The sequence below is a fragment of the Gadus macrocephalus genome, chromosome 14, assembly GCF_031168955.1.
Source record: "Gadus macrocephalus chromosome 14, ASM3116895v1".
Classification (NCBI taxonomy): domain Eukaryota; kingdom Metazoa; phylum Chordata; class Actinopteri; order Gadiformes; family Gadidae; genus Gadus; species Gadus macrocephalus.
Genome location: NC_082395.1, coordinates 6671002 through 6696106, shown reverse-complemented (window position 1 = coordinate 6696106; position 25105 = coordinate 6671002). Strand labels below are relative to the sequence as shown.

The 25105-nt window shown below is 46.0% G+C and overlaps 2 protein-coding genes across 6 annotated transcripts; one reads left to right on the top strand and one right to left on the bottom strand.

Moving 5' to 3' along the window:
- Positions 1-3975: 3975 nt before the first annotated feature.
- abcb10 (ATP-binding cassette, sub-family B (MDR/TAP), member 10) lies at positions 3976-11900 on the bottom strand. The gene is made up of 14 exons (XM_060071055.1): positions 10888-11900; positions 10376-10582; positions 9709-9911; positions 8800-8934; positions 7919-8065; positions 7507-7642; positions 7287-7382; positions 6715-6924; positions 6266-6345; positions 5954-6134; positions 5782-5825; positions 5646-5680; positions 5349-5407; positions 3976-5137 (listed from the first exon to the last, which is right to left on the bottom strand). The coding sequence occupies exons 1-14, from the start codon at positions 11336-11338 to the stop codon at positions 4944-4946; spliced, it is 2178 nt and encodes a 725-aa protein (XP_059927038.1). The 5' UTR covers positions 11339-11900; the 3' UTR covers positions 3976-4943.
- Positions 11901-12278: 378 nt separating this feature from the next.
- urb2 (URB2 ribosome biogenesis homolog) lies at positions 12279-23749 on the top strand. 5 transcript variants are annotated; one of them, XM_060071040.1, is made up of 12 exons: positions 12279-12329; positions 12747-12877; positions 13153-13329; positions 13578-14590; positions 14701-14839; positions 15056-17573; positions 17716-17876; positions 18700-18810; positions 18963-19205; positions 20788-20884; positions 21092-21225; positions 23350-23749. In XM_060071040.1, exons 2-12 carry the CDS (start codon positions 12752-12754, stop codon positions 23548-23550), a joined length of 4920 nt encoding a protein of 1639 aa, XP_059927023.1. In that variant the 5' UTR covers positions 12279-12329; positions 12747-12751; the 3' UTR covers positions 23551-23749. The 5 variants fall into 5 exon arrangements, with proteins under 5 accessions (XP_059927023.1, XP_059927021.1, XP_059927024.1 ...); XM_060071038.1 differs by having other exon boundaries at positions 12744-12877; XM_060071041.1 differs by having other exon boundaries at positions 12283-12291.
- The last annotated feature ends 1356 nt before the right edge of the window (positions 23750-25105 follow it).

Below are 25105 nucleotides of genomic sequence, written 5' to 3'. Positions count from 1 at the left end.
GCTGTGACCTCCCCACACGGACTTTGACGCCCCCCGCGGTCCCACCCCGCGGTCCCACCTCACGGGCCGTATATGGAGCCCGCGGACATGGATTCCCTAAGTGAGACGACAGTTGCTCCTGAGTTGATTGGGTGCCACTACAGGCCCCATCTAGCATTTACAAACGAAAATGCTGCTCTCATCTCAAAAGAGTGAGGCCATACTGGGGTCCTAAATTCAAATGCAGGTGGCTCCCTGAGGGGCTCAACACAATACGTGTTTGATTCTCAGTGTCATCACACTGTTTTCGTTACAAGTCTCTGTGGCCAATTATGTTAATCAATGGTTTAACTATACAATGTATATTCACTGCAACAATTAAGCCAGAATGTGGGGCAATAAACAATATTCCATGGGCAGTAGGCGTCAAATAATAATATTCCTATTCGTCACATGTCCAATAGTGAGGTTGTGTAGAACAACAAAAATACACATCAGACTAATGGGTTTCACCTCTCCTACTCCAATATTCAAACAATAAATATAGAGGGAAAAAAAACATAAAAAGGGGAACTGAAAAAAAATACGGTGACCCTATCATTGGACTCGACTCAGTGAAAGAGCTTAATTATAACCCGCCCAGCCTGTGTGTTTGTGTGTGTGTGTGTGTGTGTGTGAGAGTGTGTGTGTATGTGTGTGTGTCCGTGTGTGTGTGTGTGTGTGTGTGTGTCCGTGTGTGTGTGTGTGTGTGTGGGGGGGTGAGATTGTGCGTGTGTTGGGGTATGTGGTGTATGTGGTGTGTTTGTGGATGTGTGTGTGTGTGTTAGGGGTCGAGGGAGTGGACAAGGGTGGGAGGTGCTCAGGGGCCTATTATAAACCTCAAGGAAGTGACGACAACACATGCAGGCCCCATAGAGGAAGAGTGAGCCCTGCGTGGGCCAGTGGGGGCCGTCTCTTCCCATTAAGGGAAGAGAAAGAGCAGGAGACCCGGGCAAGGGACGAGTGGAACAGAATTAAAGCATCAATTAAGATTCAATCAATCAAAGATATTGGTGCAAATAGCACATCTCAATATCTTTATGGGGTCGAGTACAAGGAGAAAGGGGAAAAGGAATTCAGGGCACTTGGAAAATCGGCCGATTTTGAGAAATCATTGATGAACATAATTTAATCATACCTTCATGCATATGCTAATTTCAGATTGTAGTAATTAGAATACATTTGTAAAAAAAATAATCAATAGCCATATGACTCTAAACAAATATATCTTTATTATAATTCAATTGTATAAATGCAATTTATAAAGGAAATCATGTTTAATGTTTGAATTTTATCACACCAGGTTGGATGTATCTGTTCCAGTTACAAAATCGTCCTATTTTCTCAGGATTCGTGTGGCAATAGCAGGACCCCTCCAAAACATTTAAAACAATGTAGAATCACAGAGAAATAATAATAACAATAATAATTGATCAGAAGCACATGGTATGGAGAACCTACAGGGGGCTTGCCAAGTGAAGTAGTGAGTGTGTGTGTGTGTGTGTGTGTGTGTGTGTGTGTGTGTGTGTGTGTGTGTGTGTGTGTGTGTGTGTGTGTGTGTGTGTGTGTGTGTGTGTGTGTGTGTGTGTTTGCTTGTGTGTGCGTGCGTGCGTGTGTGTGTGTGTGTGCGTGCATATCCCTGCGTGTTTGTGTGGATTTGTGGGAGGGGGATAGCATGCCAAAGCAGAGCTACTTTTATGCACTTGTTGTGAGGCCTATTGGATAATCGTGCTGGCAACCCCTACATTGTATATGGCATGAGCAGTTGCTGAGTGGCTGGGGAGGGGGGAGGGGGGAGGGAGGGGCGGAGGGAGGGGGAAGGGAAGGGGTAGGGAGGGGGGGGGGGGGGGGGGCGTAGGGGCCAAGACACGGGGGTTGTTGTGAAGGGTGAAGGCAGAAGAGAGGGAAGCAGGAGAAAGGGTTTGGAGCAGGTGGTGGCAAGCCTCTGAGTGAGGTGCTGCCCACTTGGGGCCAGCTGGAAGGAGAGAGACCTTCGCACACACTGAGCAACGGCAGTCTTCTTTTTGGGGCCGGCAAACGCACGCCACACCACTGTTTGTCTTTGGCTTTTTTTAGCCGTATATGGCGGCGATGGCTTAGATTTGATGACTCGAATGCTATCATGGAACCAAAAGCGATCACGTTTTTAGAGGAGAATGTTAGTTTAGGTTTTGGGTGCGTGGCTTTTGGATAGCTTGTTTGCTGCCCTCCCGGATTCTAAGGAGTTCATGAGATTGCTTTTGTTGAGGAGAGACAGAGTTTCAGGTTTTTGGAGTTTGAGACAAATTCAGTCATTGGATCTGATAGGCTGATGGACTAAACTGACAGAGAGAAGCCAAGCTTTTTGAATGAGGAGATCCTCCATACTGCAGATTGTTTCTCTGTTGTCTGAATCAGTGAAGAGTAGAAGTGGCACACTGATCTGTCTGGCTATTTAAAGTGTATTTATTTGTTCACCTTTTATGCAGTTATATAGCATTATAGTTGGTTATACTGTATGTTTCTGTCTGGATTTGGTAAATAGAATCAGTGTGAACAGTAGACTATGATTCATATGGTTCAATATGGTTTCAACTTCAAACAGCACTGGACCTGGATTTCTTTTGATTTAGTATATCTGGTATAAGCATCAGACTTTTAAGCTCAGCCACACAGTGGTTAACAAAGGACAAGAGTTAACCACAACAGTCTGTATAATACATAGAGCCATGGGAATTAAATAATGTGTGAGAAATGTAGATGAGCTGAGATGTCATCCTTTGATTCAGAATTTGTTTTTCTTACTCGTTATATATCTCGTTGTCTTTCCTCTCAGAAACGCTCTGATGTCAACTCATTGGAAATCCTCCACAATCCCCAAAATGCTACACAATAGTATCCAAATCGATCCCAGATCGTATGTGTGGGTATGTGTGTTTGTGTGAGTGTGTGTTTGGAATGCTCCTCTCTCCACCACCCAGCTTTGCTCTTTCACTTCCTCATATAGTCCAGTGTATTTTAGAGAGAGAGGAGAGCTGTAAATGGAAACCCAGATCAGCAGAGCCGCACCTGCCGTTCCACAGGTCGGCCTGACCGTCGCCCCGGTGCCCTGCCGGAGGGGACACGACTGCTCGCTCTACTAGAGGAGGCACCTACGTTTAGACTAGAGGGGAGGGTGGGGGGAGGCATAGTTCACACCATAGCGCTTCACACGCATACTTGTAGCGCTGTTTATCGCGGTGTATGTTGACGTGCTGCGGTGATAAAATGAATTTTTGTTTGTTTTTCGGTCAACTGGAATTATTATGCATTTCAACCATTGGGGTTGAAATGCACCTTGGGAAAGGACAGTTTTTTATAATACCGGTGCATATCTCTGAGTGAGTACACTCACTCAGAAATAGGCATATAGAAGATTTAAATAATCAAATGCAAGATTTGCCAATAGGTGTGCAGTACACATCAGGGAGCTGAATCACAAGATCTGCTGTCCAACTTCGAATATTGATTTGGCGAAAAGGCCAGTTACCTGAAGATTCAGCGCCCTCCATTGACTGTCTGGTAAATTACATAGACTAAGGTTCCTTAGCCGATGCAATAAAACGAGTCTGATCGATAGTGGTGCACTGGGAAAAGGTTTTTTTGCAGGGATGTGTAAATAGTTTGATGCCGTTTCCCATCTTGTCTAGATCATATGAATATGATTCATAAAGATGTTTTTTCTTTTAATGAGAAGTCTATTAATTTATACCCATTTTAATATAGTAATACTATACTTTTACTGATGTATAGGACACCGCTACTCCCTCCCATCATTATTCGATTGTGCAACTCGAATGTGTGGTTGGTACTATAAAGCATTACCATCATTATGTTTCATGAATTATGAGGCTAGTGTTCATATACCCTTGTCTTCAAAAGTGTGTGTGGATTATAACATTTCAAATAAAGTGTCAAATGTTATAACACTCACTGGGATAGTCTGCGACCAATGATTTAGGTTTTATTCTACGAAGATTTGACCAATATATCCACATCTATAGTTGTATACATTTATATATTAGAATTATTCCTTTATGATTTTCATAAAAAAGTAATTTTAAAAAGGTAAAAAAATAAGGCAAAAATTGTGTTACACGTTACATTACTTGAATGAAATAAACTTCACTGGAATACCAAATTCAGTCAAACTAATAATCAAATAGCACACTTGTTTTGATTGGAGAAAACAGGGAAATAAGTGAGAAGTTTTTATCCATCCTAGAAAAATAACAAAACTATTTCCTTTTTTAACGTTGCCCTCTTGCCCCTGAGAAGGCATGGTTAACTAGATGTAATGTTTGAATTAAAATAAAGAAAAAACTGTGTGCTTTGCTTGAATTAACAATCTTCATTAAATTAAAATAAAAATAACACAAAATAAACAAATAAAGGTTCTGTGGTACTGCCTGGTTCCAGAATAATGGATACTAACAGTAAACCCTGATTATGCCACAATACAAAAAACATTGCTCAGAACGAAATGGTGATACACCAACTGATAGTGATGCTGATGTTGTAGTGAGTGAGTAAAGATCTAGGTTATTCACGATTGGAAAGAGGACCTGAATACTCTTTGCCATCCACTTCACAGTTTGGTTACGTAATTTTAACCAACTTTAAATATGCGATTTTGGTTTCATCTTCCGAGAAACAGAGAGCTCTTAATCAGCAGGAAGTGGTCTTACTCCATTAATTCTGTGTAATAAAACGCCTGTTCACCACAGCTTCCCAACAATACCTACATCCTTTGTTTTTAATTCCAACCCTCTTTTTTTAATTCCAATCTCTTTTTTGTTTGACAAATCTCACTCCCTTTTTTCCCCCCACAAATGGCCACAACACTGCGTTTCCTTCTTAACAACACAACACTTTTTCTACCCCGTGCTCTCTTGTGTCTCAGTGTCTCAGTGTAGGGCCTCCTTCTGCTCCTCGTGCAGAAAGGCCTGTTTCTCCATGAGTTTCCGGAACAGTCCGTGTCTGTCGGCGAGCAGGTCTGCGTGTCGGCCGCACTCTACCACGCGCTGTGAGTCCAGCACGGCGACCGCGTCCGCGTTCTGGATGGTGGACAGACGGTGAGCGATGATCACCACCGTCCGGCCTTTTGAGTGGGAGAGAGAGAGAGGGGGGAGCGGAAAGTGAGTCTCACGGCAGTATGAAGGGACGAGACTCATATTCAACGGGAGGGACGACATTAGGACAATCTGGACCTCTCGGGGGGGGGGGATGAGAAAGGGGAAGAGGAGAGAAAGGGGAAGAGAGAGAGAAAGAGAAAGAAAGAGAAAGAGAAAGAGAAAGAGAGAGAGACCCACCTTCCATCAGACGCTCCAAGGCCTCCTGAACGAGGAACTCATTCTCTGCATCCAACGCACTTAAAGGAGACATTAGAGAGGAATTAGGATTGGTACTAAGCCAAAGCATTAGCTCAATGAGCAATGTCCAAACTAACTACTGCTGTTGCTGAGGACTGACACATCCAATAATTTGAAAATCGGGAATGAATTTACCCTTTTATTTTTTTTTATAAATCTTGTCCAAGATTTAGTTATTTCACAGATTGATTTTACCATAGCAAGCAATATAGATATTTTTATTTTAATCACACTAACCTGGTGGCCTCATCCAAAAGTAGGATCTTTGGGTTCTGAGGATAGAATGCACAGTGTTTTTTTAGATCACCATTAAGATTCATGCAATTGTCATTTCAAATAGTTATTCTTTATGCGTCTTTTCTCTACGCGTTACCTTGAGCAGAGCCCGGGCGATAGCGATCCTCTGTTTCTGACCACCTGGACATAAAACACAAGGCTTTAAATCAGCATTTCAAATCAATCACATCCAAAAGGTGGCAGCATACCAACTCAAGCCACGTTACACCAGTCATGAAGTGGTACGATGTCCCTGTGAGCTCCCTCACCTGACAGCAGCACCCCCTTCTCCCCCACCACGGTGTCAAAGCCCTGGGGGAAGTCCTGGATGAAGCCGTGTGCGTTGGCCATCCTGGCTGCTCTGTACACCTCCTCCGCGGTCACGGAGGCCGGCTCCACCGCCCCGTACGTTATGTTGTCCCTGATGGAGCAAGAGAACAACACTGGCTCCTGGTAGAGAGACAGAGAGAGACAGAGAGAGAGAGAGAGAAAGGGTCTTGTAGTTTGAAGTGATTCAACAAACGGTATGTTTGAACATGAAATGTTAATTGGTCCAGTACTGGAAGCTCCTTTTGTATTACCTGACTGACGGTTCCAATCTGACTCCTCAGCCAATGAGGATTCAGATCCCTCAGGGCCCGCCCGTCTATCGTGATGGTCCCTGTGGGAGGAGGAAGAGCAACTCAGTCTCAGAGCCAAACCACCTCTGTGCTAATCTATTTGACTAATGTGATCAGGGGAAGGAAACACCTTTCCAACGCTTTCCTCCCAATTTAATTCAATAAATATTTTTGATACATATCATACTTTGACGATATATCATGTTTGATACATTAATTAGCAGGTAGGCATAAGGGATTTTGCTCAAGGATGCATAACAGGCAGACAGGGGACATTGGGATCTAAACTCAGAACCTTTCCCCCGGGGAATCAAACACCCACTGCTAGACCATGCTGCTGCAAATAAAAACACAAACGGTTCTTGAATGTAGCTAGAACGACCAGAACACCACTGGGCTTCCCCGCTCACCTGCGTCTGGGTCGTAGAGACGGAGCAACAGAGACACCAGGGTGGACTTCCCGGAGCCGCTGGATCCCACCACGGCCATGACGGACCCGGCCGGTACCAGCAGGCTGAGGTCACTGAAGATAGGGGCCTCCTTGCGGGTGGGGTAGGAGAAGGTGACATCACTGAACTCCAGCCGGCCCTTGAGCTGGTCTGCTGGGATCACCGAGCCCTCTGTGGCCAATGAGAGGCAGGAGGGTAGAGAGAGAGGGGGTTCAAGTGGCTATACCCTCACACCTTGGGGATTTCTCTGTACATCCGACCAATGTTAACATTCCCACATGAAGCCAATCAGACAGGCCTGGAGGGGATGCACAGCAACATAAATAGTGTCAGTCTTCTGCCTGTGTGTGTGTGTGTGTGTGTGTGTGTGTGTGTGTGTGTGTGTGTGTGTGTGTGTGTGTGTGTGTGTGTGTGTGTGTGTGTGTGTGTGTGTGTGTGTGTGTGTGTGTGTGTGTGTGTGTGTGTGTGTGTGTGTGTGTGCGGGCGCGTGCGTGCGTGTGCGTGTGTGTGAGTCTACATGCGTTCGAACTGACCATCTATTGAGAACTCTGGCTTCCTGTCCAGAAGCTCCCAGAGCCTTGTGCCAGCTCCCAGGCCCTTCATCAGCTCAGAGTAGAAGGAACTCATACCTGGCATCACACCGGGAAACAAACACAGGAACCACATCATCAGGTGAAACAACACAGAGTGCTAGATCAGATAAGGGCTGCCTATTCAAACTGTCTACTGTCTATTGGATACAGCGTATAGTACCTGCGATGCTGATGCCGACCCAGAAGGCGTACATCAGGAAGGAGGAAAGCTCCCCCATGGTCATGTGCTGATTGGCCATAAGCAGGCCTCCTTTGTAGAGCACGGCGAGGATCATCAGATTGCCACTCAGACCTGTCTGCAAACAAACAGCCAATAGGTAATCATGTGGACACACGGAACCCAGAGATATTGGGCTTCAAAGTGACAGTTTGGTTCAAACCCAACTGGTTTCTAGAAATGTTTTTATGCAGAAAAAAAGCAGAAGCCAGTGAGTTCATGAGCCAACTCTGAGGGATTGCATCATCAGTGGGCCACAGAGTCTGGTTTCTACCCCCATGTTGGGACACAATTATGTAATAAACTGACAATAAAACGCGCGCACGCGCACACGCACACGCACACACACACTTACTATTCCAAAGAAGCCAGCTCTCAGTACAGCCTCCTTCTTGGCCAGGCTGAGAACGAAGTCAGTCTTCTCTGTGTAGCTCCTGACTTCAGAGAGCTCTTTACCAAACGCCCGGACCGTGCGCACGTTGCTGATACGCTCCTCTGCCAACTGGAACCACAAGACAACAAACACACAAATATTTTAATGTTTATTATATGCATACAAATGAAATAATAGATTCTTGGAACATCTGCTGCTTAGTTAACAGACCGAATAAATGTCTATTCTTCTTTTTTCTTTCTATGTTTTGTAACCTCCGTCCACAATTGAAATGACTTTGAAAGCTTTCTCCTATCACTGGCCTCACATATCTTGTGATGTGATCCAGACTTCGGCGGCCAGCTAAATTGGTCTGGGCATGTGATTCACAAAAGACAGGAACCGAAAGGAAAGGGTCAAGAAACTCTAGACTCTGTACACGCTAGTGTGGGATAGGGCTGCTCGATTATGGATAAAATCCTAATCACGATTATTTTGGTAAATATTGAAATCATGAATATTCAAAAGAATGTTTTTGAGTTTGAATACATGATGCATTTATTCAGCATTTATCTCCCAAAAAAAGCATTGTAACTGAGAGCTTTGAAATATCCCCTTAAAAAAATATTTTAAAAGTTTAAATAGAAAATGTTCAAATCAAAAATAATGTATAAATATGTATCCAACTGTTCTGGATCAATTTCTATAAAAAAAATGTAATGAATGAAATAAATATACTTCAATAAAATGACACGATTGTATCAGTTTGGAGATCGTGATTACTTGCACAGCCCTAGTGTGAGATGGAACTGGTTTAGTTATTAGGTTACAGGTTAGTTATTCTTTCTGACTGGTTCACATACCTGTGTGGCCTCTGCCAGGGCATCCTGGGTGCGCTTGGATATGGCACGTAGGTATCGGCCATAGACCACAGCCAGCAGAACCATGGGAGGAACCACCATCAGAACAAAGCCCGCTAGGCTGGGGGAGACGTAGAACTACAAGAAGGGGGTTAAGGGAGGGGGAGGGGAGAACCACATGAATACAGTGGAATAACATTCATTATTTTGTTGCATACTTTGTTATGCAATTAAAAAAGTTAATTTCCTGGTTCAGGTGAATGATTAATTTCCTTGATTCCTATTACAGATAATTCATTAGATGTTCTGCTTCCTGTTGCAGTGGAATAACCTTACTTCCTGCTCTCTGCTACAGTATAATTACTTGAAATCCTGAGCTCCTTCCCTCGTTAACTCCTTCAAGAAAACTCAGTGAACACTTCTGCAGCCTAGTAACATTAATGCACAAAAGAGAACGACTAGAGAAAGGACGGGATATCCTGAATGGAAACCGTTGAACTATGAAGCGCTAAGCTAAGAATGAATGATTAATAGAGTTATTAATTAAGATGAGCTACCAGAATGATTTAGGAAATCAAAGCAACTCAATTCACTGATTATTTAGCATTCCTCATCCCTTTAGGATAATGCCTAGTTATTTTTTTCACTAAAGAATAGGTAATATAAACCTAATTCTTGCTAAAAGACAATACAACAGCGCATTCTGCTTATTTTCTATTCTTTCACTGGAAGAAAAGGTTTTTACTCATAAAAACACATCTTGATCATCACAGCTGAATCAAATGGAGTTTATTATTCCTATTAAAAAGGGAGAGTTTGTTTAAAATATTTCTATACAGACATTTCAGAGGACAGGAAGGAGCTTATCTGTCCTGACCTATCAGAGTGGACCTTTGACCACCAGGTTCTTACCATCATGCTGACCCCAGCCGCTGCCTGGGCAACAGCCCTCAGTCCATCCGATAGGTTGTCGGTGATGGAGCGGCCGACCATCGTAGTGTCGGACGACAGGCGGTTGATAAGCTCGCCGGTGCGGGAGCGGTCGAAGAACGCCACTTCCTGCCTGAGGATGGAGGAGAACAGAGCAGCGCGGAGGTTCCGGACGATCCGTTGTCCTGGGCGGGGAAAAGAGCCATGAAAGGAAGGACACGTACGTTTTGAGGAAAGAAAACTGTTGCAAGCATTGGGGGTTTGACCATCTGTTCGGGTGATTTAGTTTGATCGTTTTGATGTCTGATGAAAGGTAACAACTCTTTGTTTTTTCCACAACAAACGAGTCATTTCTATTTCCCTAGGCAGACGCTTTAATCGAAAGCAAGCATCCTTGAGCTGGATTCAAACATGTCATTTAGGAGGAGTGAGGTCGACACTGGGGATTCAAACTTTGAGTTGAACACCCTAACCACAAACCACCACACACACATATCGAATTTGAATCCACTTCTGCTATTACTTCCAGTTTCTACCACCTGTCTGCGTGTTTCTTCATTGCTCCTACTACACATCATCATCATCATCATCATCATCATCATCATCAGAGTGCGTACTTCAAGACCATCTCTCCATCGTCTCCCCTCACCTGAGATCTGCATGAGGTAAACTCTGGCAGCGTTGGCTGCTCCGCCGCAGAGGAACACTCCAGTCAGCACCGCGCATAGCGAGGTCAGGGACGCCGCCATGGTCTCCGTGTCGGAGCCAGTGGTGTAAATGGTGTCGATGACCCGGCCCAAGAAGAACGGGGCGGACATCGTCACTGCACTGGATACGGTCAGGAAGCCTAGTGCGGCTGGAGGAAGGTCAGGGTGAAGACATTCAAAAAGCTTAACAATGGGAACAATTTGAGGACAAAAGCTTCTACTGTCTAAGAACAATAAAAGGTTAAAACTAAGGTTGGTCCCAATACTATTGTGTTAAAGTATGTTGCGTTAACCTCCTGCTTAACATATATGTCAGCACTCCCATAGCCATCCGAATAGCTCATCACCACATAGCTCAACATAGTTTGAAGGTCAGTCCAGGAAATTGTAAAGACCATCAGACAGTTCCAGTAAGCGATCAGAGGCATAACGTTGGCATACAAACAACACATACCCGACAATCTCAGTCTCTCAGGATAAGCGAGTTTCAGAATCCTTTTCACGTCATCCAAGGGAAGGGTTGTCGGAGGTTGGCCACTGCCACTCTCCACTGGTGTTTTTATTGTGGTTTCTTTTGAGGAGGCAGCCGAAGAGCTCTTGAACACCACTGATGTGTGCCCTGCCGTCCATGGCTTTTCAAGCAACAGTTGCGATCGCTTGCAATCTCGAAAGAGAACCCCAAGTGCGCTATATGGCAGTACTGATACAGTGCTACGGTGGTGACCCCGATGAGCCACATTCTCTGGTGATGGTTTTCCAGTCCCATTGCTCCAAACATGTAGTCCAGCAGCATGACTCTTCCTGTGGTCTAACAATAAACATCTATGTATTCTGGAGTGGTTGATTGTGCGTTTCAGTAAATGCACCCCACTGGTGCATCTCGATATATCAAATAAAAGTCGCATCGTCTGTTGCTGGCAAGCAATCCAGGAAAGAAAGAAAAATCAACGTATAATGCAGATGTGAATAAGGTTAACTGATCATGTAATGGAAAGATGCGTTCCTTTAAAAGGCAATTTGTTGATGTCCACTTGAAGATTTTCTTTGGTAAGCAGCATTATTCACACTGTCCTTGAACAAAACTTGAAGTGTCCTCAAAATTAGGCGGTTCCGGTGGTATTGTTGAGTTTTGACGGTTATGTCCATTTTATCTATGTTTCACAGCACACTGCCATATCAACTGAGATATCTCCGATCAGCAGTGGCAAGTTAGCTACAACACCCTGCCTGTCAGAGTCATCTGTCGCCGAATCGGTAGGTGGTCGGCAGGCATGGAGACACACTCAAGTGATATCATCATCTTAAAAAACGGATTCATTCCATACAAACTCAAATCATGTGCACATACATACCACTACTTGTATGTAGGCGAAACCGATGTCATAATGAAAACAGAAAGGTGACCTGAGAAAGAGCGACTCCGCGGATGCAATCAAATCAATGGCAGTGACGTAGACGACAACTTCTTCAGACATAAAGAGTTGAATACAGATAACGGGGTAAACTAGGGATGTTGTGTTTAACGATTTTTTTTCATTCAGAAATAGGTCTAAATAAAAAGCACGCAAAGTACAACAAATAATTTCCTAGAAACCTTTTATTTTTTAATACCCTACCAAGGAGTCGTCTCTTTAATAATAACATCTAAACACATGTTGTATACAAAACAGAATTAAGTTAGATCAAGTAGCATTTACGTAGCTTTTATGTTTTTTTTTATTTGAAATATTTGTCTATCCATATTCATATTCACGGAAATTATTATTTTGGTACATTTCCAGAAAATTCCAGTACTTTGAAATAACAATGATCGATTGCTTTCCCCTGGCCTTAAAAGTGACGAGGTGAAAGTTGAAAGGTAACGGACTTGTAGCGCACCCACAGGCACACGTGCAGGTTCTATTACATGTTATTATCATTGTATGGAATGCCATAATATTCGTGTTATATAGTCGAAGGTTAACATGTTGATGTTCTAGCTTTAGGTTTGGCAGCCCATTGTACAGGGGTTCCTCTAACAGTGTGTTTGGTCTGTTTGCACATGCTGGGATAGCTTGGTATTTGTTAGCATCATAGTTCTAATGTTGCAGGAGATGCAGCAATGGGCTGCAGCCAATGATCTGATTATGTATCTAGTCTCAATTCCACAGAAAGGTTGAAACGTCGTTGGGTAACGTCTGTAATAAATTGGGTGGGAATTTACTCACGTAAACGAGTATAATTTTGGAGATCCGTCAAAAACTATTCGATTTCCCTGTCAAAACTTTAAATTGAAATGTATCCCGCTTTTTCTTTTACCACTCAAATTAGCAGCAGAGATGGCTGCCATTTATTCTGGGATCCACTTGAAGTTGAAGAGTCCTGGGACTCCATGGGAGAACAAGCTGAAGCTGGCTCGGTTTGCTTTCATCTCCCCCCAGTGCCTGTTGCCGAACAAGGAACAGGTAACAACAACCATGTCATTGATTTTGTCACGTTATTTTGCAATGTTCGTGTATTCAAATCATATATGTTGCATCTTGGAATATGGTTCCTTTTTGTTTGCATGTATGTGTTATTCCTGTTAGTTCTTTATACTGAATGCGTTGCCATGTGAATTCATCCATTGATGCAGTTTCCGATGTTATTACAGTATTATTATTATAACTGTTATTACCGTATATAATAACAGTTATAGCTACACATATTTTACCATGTACATCATTGTCACCCACCATAGGTGTTACTGGATTGGACCACACATGCTTTGACAGGATTCTACAATAAGAAGGTGGAGTTCTCTCAGAGTGTTCTAAAGGGACTATGGTGTTACCTTGACGATTTGCTGCACAGCAAGAAGCTTCACTCCCTGTTGAGCCAGGGTAAAAACATCACCCTCAAGCTTAATGTGAAACAGGTACAATTGATTCATGCGTACACCACATGCATGCACTGAATGTACACAAATTGTGAAATGATTGTGGAAAATGTGATTTATAATGTTAATGCTATTGCCATTTCAACTAAATTTTTGTTACAAAATTCTGAACTATTGTGGATTTCCACTCCAAGGATGAATTCAATTTACGGTATATCTATCTAGACTAGATACTAGGCTTGTTCTTGTGCTTCACCTAGACCCTTTCTTTCTATGTTTTTCCCCAGGCACTGCTTGATCGTCTACAGGAGTGTTTGTGTGACGGGCCTGAACCCTCGGTGTCTCTATCGACACTGCTGAGCGTGTGTAAAGGCATCCTCTCCTCCCCAACCCTCTCATCCATCCTCACAACCAAATATGAACTCTTGGCAGAGCTCATGGCTAAACTTTGCTGTTTGGCCTGTTACAAACTACAACACCGGGACTCTGCGCCTCCCGCACTGGCGTCCAAACCGGGCTCAGAACCTGCCCCGTCTCAAGATGAACCCACGCTCATGTTTGAGGTTCTGCTGCAGGTGCTGTCGTGTTATCTGTCAATTCAACGGCAACAGGTGAACGCACATCGCGTGTTTACCGTCGTCACCAACCAGCTGCTACAGCCCGTGGTCCTCCTGAGGCACCTGCTGACCTCTGCCGAGCCCACGCCGTCGCTGCCCTCTCAGCGCCTTCGCCCCCAGCTGAGCAGAGACATCCGCGGTAAAATGGACTCCATTCTCCAGTTGGCACTCTTCCCTACGGAGCAGCTGGGCTCCTACAAGGAAGAGCTCGTCCCGGTGAAGGCGGAGACCGGGAAGGTCGGTCCCGGCGGGGCCAAGGGCCAACCGAAGCCCCTGAAAATCATACTGACCAAGCTAGGGGCCCAGGGCTACTGCGATGCCTCCCTGCATTATGCCGTGAGGACGAACGCCTTGTCTCTGCTGTTCAAGCTGTGCTTGGACAGCTATGGGAAGGGCGGTACCGGTGTCAATGAGGAGCCGAGGATGCTCTGTTTCCGTTTTCTCACCCACCTCCTTCCTGCCTTAGACTTAGGCCTGGGCTCCTCAGCGGTGCCCGGCCCCTCTGACCAAACCACCCAACCAGAGAGCTGGAGCCAGGCCCTTCTGACTCTTGAGAACCTGCTCAATCAAGCACTGTCTTCAGACATCTATAATGTAGCGGCAGATCGGATCCGACACGGGGAGGTTCAACTTCTGTTTTACAGAGGGCTGGTCCAAATACTCTTCAGCCATGCCCAGCAGAGGTAATTCATGCATGACAATACTATTTAATATGTCATTTCTTTAAGGCGGCATGATGTTGCGTGATGCCACCCTGTGGATCCATACTCAAAGTTTGTTTCCTGTGTTGCAGCATCCCGGCCTGGTACCGCTGTCTGAAGGTGCTGTTGGGACTCAACCATCTGATTGTAGAACCGGAACTGGACCAGCTCTTGTCGTTGGCATGGGTGGATTCGGATTGCATGGATTCCAGGGTCCAACGGGCCAGACAGGTAGAAATAGAGCACACAGTTCACATGATTTCCTTTGGGGGAAAGGACATTGAAAATATTGTTTGTTTTTTTGTAACACTCAAATGTAGTAATAATTAATAATTTCAACTTCTGGTTTAGTTCAACAATTTGTGCTCAAGTTATAATTGGGATTTCTTTCCATCTGTGGACTGGATACATATTTAATTATCTTCAACTAAAATATATATTTTCCAGCTGCTGGTGTGTAACCTGCTTCAGACGTACACCAAACTCCACCAGCTTCCCCGCCTCTTCACAGAGCTTCTGTCCGTCGTCTGTTGGCCGGCGTCCGATCAACTCCGCCCGACCCTGTTGACCGACGAGATCTGCACCTCCATCAAGACCTGCCTGCTCGACGCGTCCGCCTCCCAGGCGACGGAGATCTGCGCTCTGACGCTGGAGAGCATCAACAGGTACATTCTACCGGACCTGCTGGACGACGACCAGGGGGAGGACAAGGAGTCTGAGATGAGTGGAGGGGAGGCAGGCGCGGAGGCCGGAGACGTGAAGATGGACCAGGGCGGCGGCGTGTTGGACGGGGAGCGAGGCGACGCGTCCCTGAAGCTGGTCTCCCACAGCCAGCTCCTCCACGCCGTCTTGTTCAGCCTGAAGACGCTGGACAACGCCTCCCCCGTCCCGCTGGTGAGGCAGACCACCAAACTGATGGGGGTCATGGGACACCTTGTGGACACTCTGCTGAAGCTGGTCACGTCGGAGAGTACTCGGATGGACACCGACGACGACGACCCAAGTACTTCCAAGACTGAGGAAAGCGAACCAGGCCAAGACACGGAGCCTTGTACCCAGTGGAAGCAGAAAACCACAGAGGCGGCGCTGCTACTGCGCTACACCTGGGTGGAGGTGGACGCCCTCTTCCATATACATTGCAGCAAATACACGTCTCTCGAGTCGCCCCTAAGCCCAGCTCTAGGCAAGGCCGATGACCAAGAGCTACCCAGTAGCTTAGTGCTAAGCCGCTTGAAAGAGTTTCTCTCTGGCGAGGTTTTGCCGGGTATGTTCCTGCCTTTCCCCTCAAAGTCCTCTGATAGCACGACCAGCGGGTGGCTGCTCAAACTCCTCGCCTTGCAACAATTTAAGAAAGTGCTGTTAGACTCCCATCTACTGGCCAAAGCTGAAACTGCAGCAATACTGAGCAGTGCAGCGCAGTTTATTTTGGCGAAAGAAGAGCTCTTGGCAAGCTTGGAGAAGGAGCAAGACGCAGACAGGGAGACGAACAAAGGCCCAAACTCCTACCCTGTGGCGCACTGGTATCTGGTCACATCAAGTTTACCCTTAATTGCTTCCTATCTATCGGTGGGAGATGAAGGCTGTGTGGCAGACGTGGTTCTCCGCTCAATGCTGAGCAGACGGACCAAGGAAAACACGGACTGGCTGCCGGTGTTGTGTGGCAGCCAGTCCATCTCAGCCATATCATCCCAGCTCCTCCAAAGCCACTTCTACGTTGAGCTGCCTTCCCTGTACTCTTCCACAGTGAAGTCTCTCACTCAGCGAATCATCACGGTCCTTCAGATGTCCCCCGAGACTGATCTCCCGACGAAAGGAAGTCCGCCGAGCCCATCGGACAAAGCGATCCAAGCCCTGGCCGACGTGGAGGCTTTAGTCGAGGTGATACTGGGATCCTCTCAGACCAGAGAAGCTTCCATCGTGGTGTCCCACGCACAGACACAGGAGCTCCTCAGCCTCATGGACCTCGCGGCAAACCTCAACCCAGACGGGATCAACGCCGAGGACCTCACCCACCTCTTTCTCCTACTTCTCTTCGTTCTCACGTCTACCACCAGCCCGCCAGAGGGGCCGGCGGGGGTAACCGATAACCCGGGGAACGACACGCTTTTTCTGGGGAAGCTGCTCGGTCTTCTGACCGGTCTGATGGAGGGTAGCCATTTTCAAAGCGTGCTGAAGCAGATCCATGGCAGTAGCGTTCTGCAGGCGGTTGTGTCGTCCATCCTCGCGAGAAGTGGCAAGGCAGGACGTTCCTCCACAGGCGACAGTGGCTGGATGGATCTGGTCAAAGCTGTCCAGGGCTTCATCAAGTCCTTAGTCCACTGCATCATCATCAGAAACAGCAGCGTCCGCCTGAACCTTGACCAGTTTACATCCTACCTCGCCAGCCAAAGGATTGCAGGTATGGAAACCATTTGGCCTCAGACCGAACCAAGTACACCCACAGTAACCGTGTCTGAAGCTCCAGAGGCCCCAGACATTCCCTCTCTTCAACTGCTGCTGGCGTCGCTGACTTCCTTCTCCAAGACGATGGCGCGTTGCCTCGGCAGAAGCAAACCCATGGACCAAACGTTGTCCGCAACGATACGGAAATCCACGGCGGCCCTGGGGCCGATCATCGAGACCGTCCTCAAGTCCCAGGCGGTGAGCCGGCCGGCCAGCGTGCTCGGCCAGGCGTTTCTGGTCGAGGTCGTCACCGTCATGCTCCAGTGTGAGCTGTCCGCCGTACCGGTGGACCCGGGGGCGAAACCGAGCAGCGCGCACACTGCTCTGTACCACAGCTTCTGCCAGCAGATCCTCAAGGAGATCCACTCGGCGCCGCGGCCCAAAGACTTCCTGCTCTCCTCGCTGCGCTTTCTGTCTGCCTTCTACTGCATGGTCAAGAGGAACGCGGGAGAGAAGAGCGGAGGAGACGAGGTGGACGAGCTGTTCACGCGGATGCTGCAGACTGTGTTCACCCTGCTGGCAGGTATGGAGCCTTTCACAGCCATTATGTTGCTGTAATGATACTGTAACTGTTTTACCTGACGTCTGCGGCCTCTGAACAGCCCCGGTTTGTATGCGGCTTTTCAGTATTTCTTTGTTGTCGTTTTCTCTCCTGTGGAATGCAGCTGATTGGCTGTCACTGAGTGATCTGTGTGGGTTGGAGCCGGCGGTAGAAGACCTCTTAGGCCACCTGCTGGATGGGAGTACCACAGGACAGTTCAACCTTCTGCTACTGCTGATCAGAGAGGGACTAGACAGTAGCAAGCTGGAGGCTGGGAGCTACAAGGTAAGAACCAGCTCGAAACGAGGGCTTGGGAGTAATTCAGTGGCATTGTATTGACTTGCAATTACAATGGGGCTTTGTGGTGTCCAATGTACTCATAATAAAGAAGACAATGAGCTTGACAGTTGGACGGTTAAGAGAAAACTGAACATATGAACATAAACATCTGGAAGCTCTTGGTGGGCAACACCACACTACTATGACTCAGTCCTGGTTCAAACTGGTTTGTCTCTATCCAGCCATCATGTCACTCTCTACTTACGCCTCCCTCCCTCCCTCCCTCCCTCCCTCCCTCCCTCCCCCAGCGAACAAAGCATTCTTCAGCATCATGTAATGACTGAGACAGCGTGTGTAATTACATGCTAAATACAGACACAATGGGTTCCTATCACAACATCCTAATTTTTCTTTATGGTGTAAGTGTCTTGATATCGCTTCGGATGGAAATGTATTTTAAATAACGTACATAAAGTTGCATTAGGGAATTGAAGTGATGTGAAGCCTTGCATCTGCATTGAAGCCTAACATTTCATAAATATATGTGCAGCTCATTTTGAAGAAGTCAACAGAAAATCAATAGCAATCCGAGGCCACAGTTAATGTCTTTCGAAATATTTCACAATTAATTTCACAAAGTACTGAATATGTGATTAAACTACAGAAGGTGGTCTTCGATTTTTCAAGGTACCCTGAAATCACTCGATGATCCGTTTACTATATATGTAGGGATATATTTCGGGCTTGGTGTGACTCTGATGGGAACCATGTGCAGGCTCTGTGTGAGTTGCGTCACATTCTGATTGGGTGGTCATCTGTTTTCTGCTAGGAGGTTCTGTCTGCCGTCACGACCACAAAGCTCCTGTCACGCTGCGGTATGCCTGAGGCCTGCTCCAGAGCGCTGTGGCTCATCGCTCCTCAGATCATCTCCTCAATGGTGGTGAGAAGAACACACACACGCCCTCCCACGTCATTCAGGTGTTCCCACACACACAAGCGCACGCGCGCACACACGCACGCGCACGCACGCATGCGCACGCACGCATTCCGTGCGTTTGCTTAATACTCCGCCCGACTCCCCCCGTGCACTAGTTCGTCGTGAGGTCATCCAGCCAGGACCCGACCCTGTCCCAGGCCCTCACCGTGCCCACGCTGACCTCCATGACGTCGCTGCTGAACCAGGGCGAGGGGCTGATCTCCAGCCCGCACCACGTGACCCTGGTGCTGGCCGCGCTGCAGCTGGTTCCCCTGGAGCGGCTGCCCCCGCCCGCCTACCGGTCCGCCTTCCACGCCGTGCACGAGACTCTGTTCGCCGTCGTCAGCTGCCATCCTCAGGTACGCCCAGTGACCGACGGGCCCCGGGACCCGGGATGGGCGTGGCGTTGGAAAGGCACAGCAAATATTGGTTTAGGTTTTCCTTCCTAAACAAGCAAAGCGACTTCAGCTTTTTGGAAGAACGACAAATGTAAAACGGATTGAAAGCTGGAGGCAGGCAGCACACTCTGCAGATTCTTTGAATTTATGGCTTATACAACCTGCAGCCCTTCAAACAGACAAACAAACATCCTGGTTTAGGGGACGCAGTTAAACTTTGAACACTCTTTACATGGATCGTCAACCTCCGCTATGTCGTTTCGACCTGGAACATGTAGCACATATATCTTGTTCAGTGTTCGGTGGGTCTAGTCACGCTTACAGGTTCAAACACACTGCCTCTTCTCCTTTATCAGGAGGAGAGGCAGCTGTCGGCAATAAATCTGTACAACAGGGCTTGTTACTCATGGGACGTTTTGTTGGCGATACTCTGCCGTTTTGAGAGGACTCAAGAGAGTTGTAGTAATGTCAAATCCTTAACCGACGTTAATATACCGTGACCAATGCCAACTTTCAAATATCATCAAATTTCCCCGGTCTCGCATGAGAAACGCTGTGGTAGTTTCATTGTCTGCCCATAATAATTATTTCACAATCAAGAATTAAGCAATGACCAAAAGTAAAAATTAAGTACAATAACATAATATGAATAGTTATGTTGGAACACGCAAAGCTCTGTTTACACACTCCTTCTTTTGTTTAGGCTGTAAAAGACTTGCCCACCAGCATTCAGGCCCACTCCAGGTTACTTGGTGTGTGCGTGTGTGTGTGTGTGTGTGTGTGTGAGAGATATTGTTTGATATTGTGTGTGTGTGTGTGTGATATTGTGTGTCTAGCAGAATGTAGAGCGCTAGGTGGGGTGGAGAATAAGTAATAATGAATGAAGGGGAGGGGTGTTGGGCAGATGAAGCTGTGCAGCGTGGCAGGAAGCTGGCGTGCCACGGAGGCCTGGCATGGCCCAGCGCGGCCGGGGTAGATGGAAAGCGTTACCTAGATCCAGCTAGTGGCTTACATCACTCCCTCCCTGCGTCTGTCTCCTATAACACTCTGGCCCACCACAAGGCCTCCGTTGGCAGAAGGCGAAGGGGAGCTTGTGCTACGGCTAGCAATGTAATTCATAAACTACTTTTTTAAATTCATAAACTACTTTTTTTCTTCTTACTCCAAAAAGTAATATATTGAATTTGAAACATACGTTTGCTCCACTCCTCATTTGTATGACTGAATTGAGTTATTATGTTGGTACTGGTCATAATGTTTCTTTAAGCCCATTGTATTGTGATGAAATGATTTGTCGTTATTGTCGGACATTGTTTTGTTCGAAGCTGCCACATCGGTCCTCATGCGAGACAGGGCGCAACAAACAAAGTAAATATACCGTGGCCTAAATTACGGTATATTTACGTTGATTTAGGATTTGACGGTAATTCAACTCTCTGGATATGACCTTGGTATCGCCGTTAAAAAAAGAAATCCCATGATGCATTGTGCTGTAAAGGTCCTACAGAGCCCGGTCTGACCTCCCGTCTGTGTCCGTGTTCAGGTGCTGGTGAGCACGGCTCCAACCTTTCTGACGGTGTTCTACCGGCTAGTGGCGTCCATCATGCACGAAGGACGGCAGAAAGGAGACAGCGACACAGGTGAGATATCAATTCAGACATGGACAATCCAACCGGAGCTTCTTTTTATGGCGGGAAAAGGTTAAGCAGCGTGGATTTCTCGAACTTGACTGCGAACCAACTTCCTCATTTCACTTCCGAACGTGATGTGTGTTTTCTCCTGCGTCCGACGCATGTGTAGTCACCGTGTTTAAAAAGTGCACCTCCACGCTTCTTGTTGCCGTGCAGGTCCTGACGGGGACGTGTACCTCCAGTGCTCCATGCTGCTGGAGAGGATGTACACTCACATCGCCGCGGCTGCGGAGGTCTTCACCAACTTCGCTCCCTTCATAGTGTCTCAGTATGTCACCGAGCTGCAGAAGGTACACTCACTCACTCACTCACTCACTCACTCACTCACTCACTCACTCACTCACTCACTCACTCACTCACTCACTCACTCACTCACTCACTCACTCACTCACTCACTCACTCACTCACTCACTCACTCACTCACTCACTCACTCACTCACTCACTCACTCACTCACTCACTCACTCACTCACTCACTCACTCACTCACTCACTCACTCGAGTTTGTACTGCTCTGACTCTAACACACATTTCCACACTCATGCACAGTTTCACGGAAAAACCGAATAATGTAGCCGAAACCCAGTGACTCTGCTCTTCCTGTCTACTTTCTCTGTGGTCGAACGTGGGGCACACACCAACTGGCAGTTCAGTACAGTTGTTGAAGGGAGGGACAGACAAACAACCAAACAAACGCTTCCTCCCCTGGCCCCCATGTTTGCACATCATATATTTATAGTGTACTTTCTAATTCCGTTTACTAACGGAGAGCCATGTGTGGTTTATGGACTCGGCTCTGCCACCACCACCAGTCTGGATGTTAAATGACGCCAGCCTGACTCTGCGCTTTCCACCCGCGCAGCGAGGTGTAGCGTCAGCGTTCGCCCGCCTCTGGCCGGCTGCAACCGGCCACAGAGGTCCAAGTGGCCTCAGGGGGCAGGCCAGTCGTGCGGCAGAAGAGGTTCAGGGGATTGAAAAGCAAACCGGGCGCAGCAAACAGGCGGAGACTAACCTAAGCATTCTGTGTGAGATCAGTGGTGTGTTAAGTCATGTGGGGTGTTTGAATAAAATGCTCCTTTTTTAACTTTTCTTTAAACATGGATTGATAGAAAAATAATGATGTGACAAAACCGTACATGAAAGCCTCTGAGAAATGAAGGGTTTGGTCCATTACGCAAAGGTGTTGAATAATAATCGGGCTAAAGTGTCTTTTTTCAAATGGACTCAAATCCTAACGTAACTCTAAACTAAAGGGCTCGTGGATGGTTTTCTTCACGTATTGCTCTCAAGTAGGGCTTCGTTCCCTCCATTCCTCTTCCTACGCCTTTTTAGATTTTCTTGTTATGGCATTAAAAAAAAAAAATGTATTTCGTTTTAAATCATTGAAGAATGGATGCTATTTATGATCCCATTTCTCCTTCAGAGCTGTCTCTGGCCCTAATTAAACTTTCCACTCCGCTGCTGGCGGAGTAGTATATAAACTGAAATGCGGAAATTAGAAATGCAGGAGAAAAGGATATGGCTGGCAGAGGCCACAGGTTCCAAGCACCAGAGGATAATTAGCTCTCCAGTAGTTTCTGTGTTGTATTATGCTCCGATTTATTGAATTATGTAGGGGGCATTTATCCTATCCTAGCTTTTGTTTGCCACAGCTAACTCCATGTCCTACACCCACTGCATTATTAGATATTTAATTGTATGTAATAATATAGTTAAGTAGTGTTGGATTACGATACCGCTAAATGCAGCAGTGTAAAATGGAATCGCTGCCAGTTCCTTTCTTTTTTATAGTTATTGGGTTAGCTTTGCTGATCTAAAGTCTGCTTTCTCTGTAAACGGAACGCTATAAATATTGCGTTGTATTACAATATTGCAGAGTTGTAGACGTTTATTGATCTCTATAGCGACCTTATATAATGCGGATGCAGAGAGCTCTGTTGTGCACTAGAGAGTCAGAGGAAAATATGTCAACAGCTCAAACCCTTCTGAACCAGACAAGAACACTCATAAGAATCACATTGACATTCAAAGACCTTCGACACACTGAAAGACCTCCAAACTAGTTAGCTCCATTTACACTCAATTTGTGAGTGGACTTGCAGCGCTCTTCCTTGTTTTGATCAGTCAGGGTATTCCTAGGCGGGTTTCAGAAAGCATGGTCAGCTATGCTCCAATCCTCCTGATTTTATAATTTTTTTATTTTTTATTTTGTTAATAGAAGGGTGTAGACACAAAAGGAAATGCGTGTTCATAAAGAAAATAATCTGGGCTCCGACAAGTTAAAGATTTATGATCCGTTTTTAGGGATCCAAACTTTTCCAAACGGTTACGCCTGACAATAATAAACTCAAGGGGAGACTTAAAATATATTTCTCTATGTACTTCCCTCCCTTAACATCAACACTCTTCTCCCCAGGTCACTCTGCGCCCGGACGTCAAGCTGCGCGTCACGGAAGGGATTTATCAGATCATGGACCTCTGCATTGAGAGGGATATCAAGTTCCTGACGGCCGGTCTGCAACCCGGAGTCCGGGAAGTTTTTAACGAGCTTTACGCTAGCTACAGCCACTACCACAAGGCTCAGAGACAAGGAGAGGACAAATACACAGCAGCCTAGGCAGCCGTGCCCATCGTGGTTACTTGGCATTCCAGTAATTCATGTGTGAACGATCTCTTGTCCCAAATGTACGTGTGTAACATACCATTTAATGAAGGCTGTTTTTGAAAGTCACATTTTGTAACTGTTTAGATTGCTGATTTAAGAAAATGAATATAATATGGAGTGTATTATTAAACACCTGTTTTATGTACTTTTATCTACTTTTTAATTTTGTCAGTTTCGATTGATAACCAGGAATTGCCTGACGAAAGATGCATCTTTGACATCTGCCTCTTTGCTGACTAAGTTGTTTTATTAGCTTGAGTAACTGGTAACGACCTACTGGGCTGTGCCTTCTTCCTATCTAAGAAAAGTAAATACCTAATTTTTCAGATGGAAAAAAAAATGCCTCTGAAACGTCAGACTATTATGCTGAAGCTGAGACTGCACGGCCACCTCCCTTCTAATGTCAGTTGGAAGATTGGTTAAATGTCCATCTAAATCACTGTGTAGCCATAACACTGACATTCTCCCATAACCACGCACAGCTCTGCAACACTCTGCAATACAAGTCTGTTCTACTCCACCTAATCAACCCGTTGGACTGCCACAACTAGGCTTGTAGCTTGCTCGGAGCATGTCCATCTACATACTTCTCTTCCTCCATTAATATTATTAATAAATAAAAAGCGTTTTGCTACAATCAAATGTTAAAAGTTCAACCAATACGTTGTAATGCTTGCAAAATACAAGACAACATACAAATTTCTGCGAATACCTCTGCTTATAGGCAGTGGCTCTGCCAAAGGAGGTCTGACTGTGGGGATCATGCCACCCAGTACAATCGATGACCCTCCCCCGGTCATAAATGCATGTTTATGCTTCAGTCTGATATTACCTTGTCTAACACACTATCTCTTGCTTCTACCTCCAACACCACCAGTCTCGCCTGCCTCCTGTTCTAAAATCAAACACTAATATGCGGTATGACACTTAGTAAGGTGTTCTGCATTTACCAATAGGCTCCTCTCCGGCGAACTGGTTTTAATAGTTTCATTTCAGCTGTTTAAATCGTCAGCTAAGAATAGACACTTCCGCATGGAGACTGAAACCAGGTAATCAAATTGATAAGCAGCAGTTGCCTGTTGCTTTGTGTTTTCAATTGTTTACTCAATCTTGGAGAAGTTCCCAGATAGGTTTACAATGCTCACCCCTCCTTCCAGATTAAATTGTTCACCTGGTATATATCAAAAACAATCTACAATCCTACATCCTCTGGTTGGATGCATTCCTGTCCACGGTTCCTGGAATCCTCATGTGTTCCTGAAACTACACAATACACCAAACTGTTTGGCAATCATAACATCTGATCTCTGGAGACCTCAGGAAACCAACCAGCTAACCATAGAGGAAGTAGTGCAAATGACAAGGTTATTGGAGGAGCGAAGGTTAGACAATTCCATTACTTGAGATTTTACCTGCAATTAAAACTATTGATGGACTAACTTTTACAGTTGAACTCCGACCTGCTCTTAGAGAGGCTTTAGGTTTCCTGCTAAGCTTCAAAGCCATA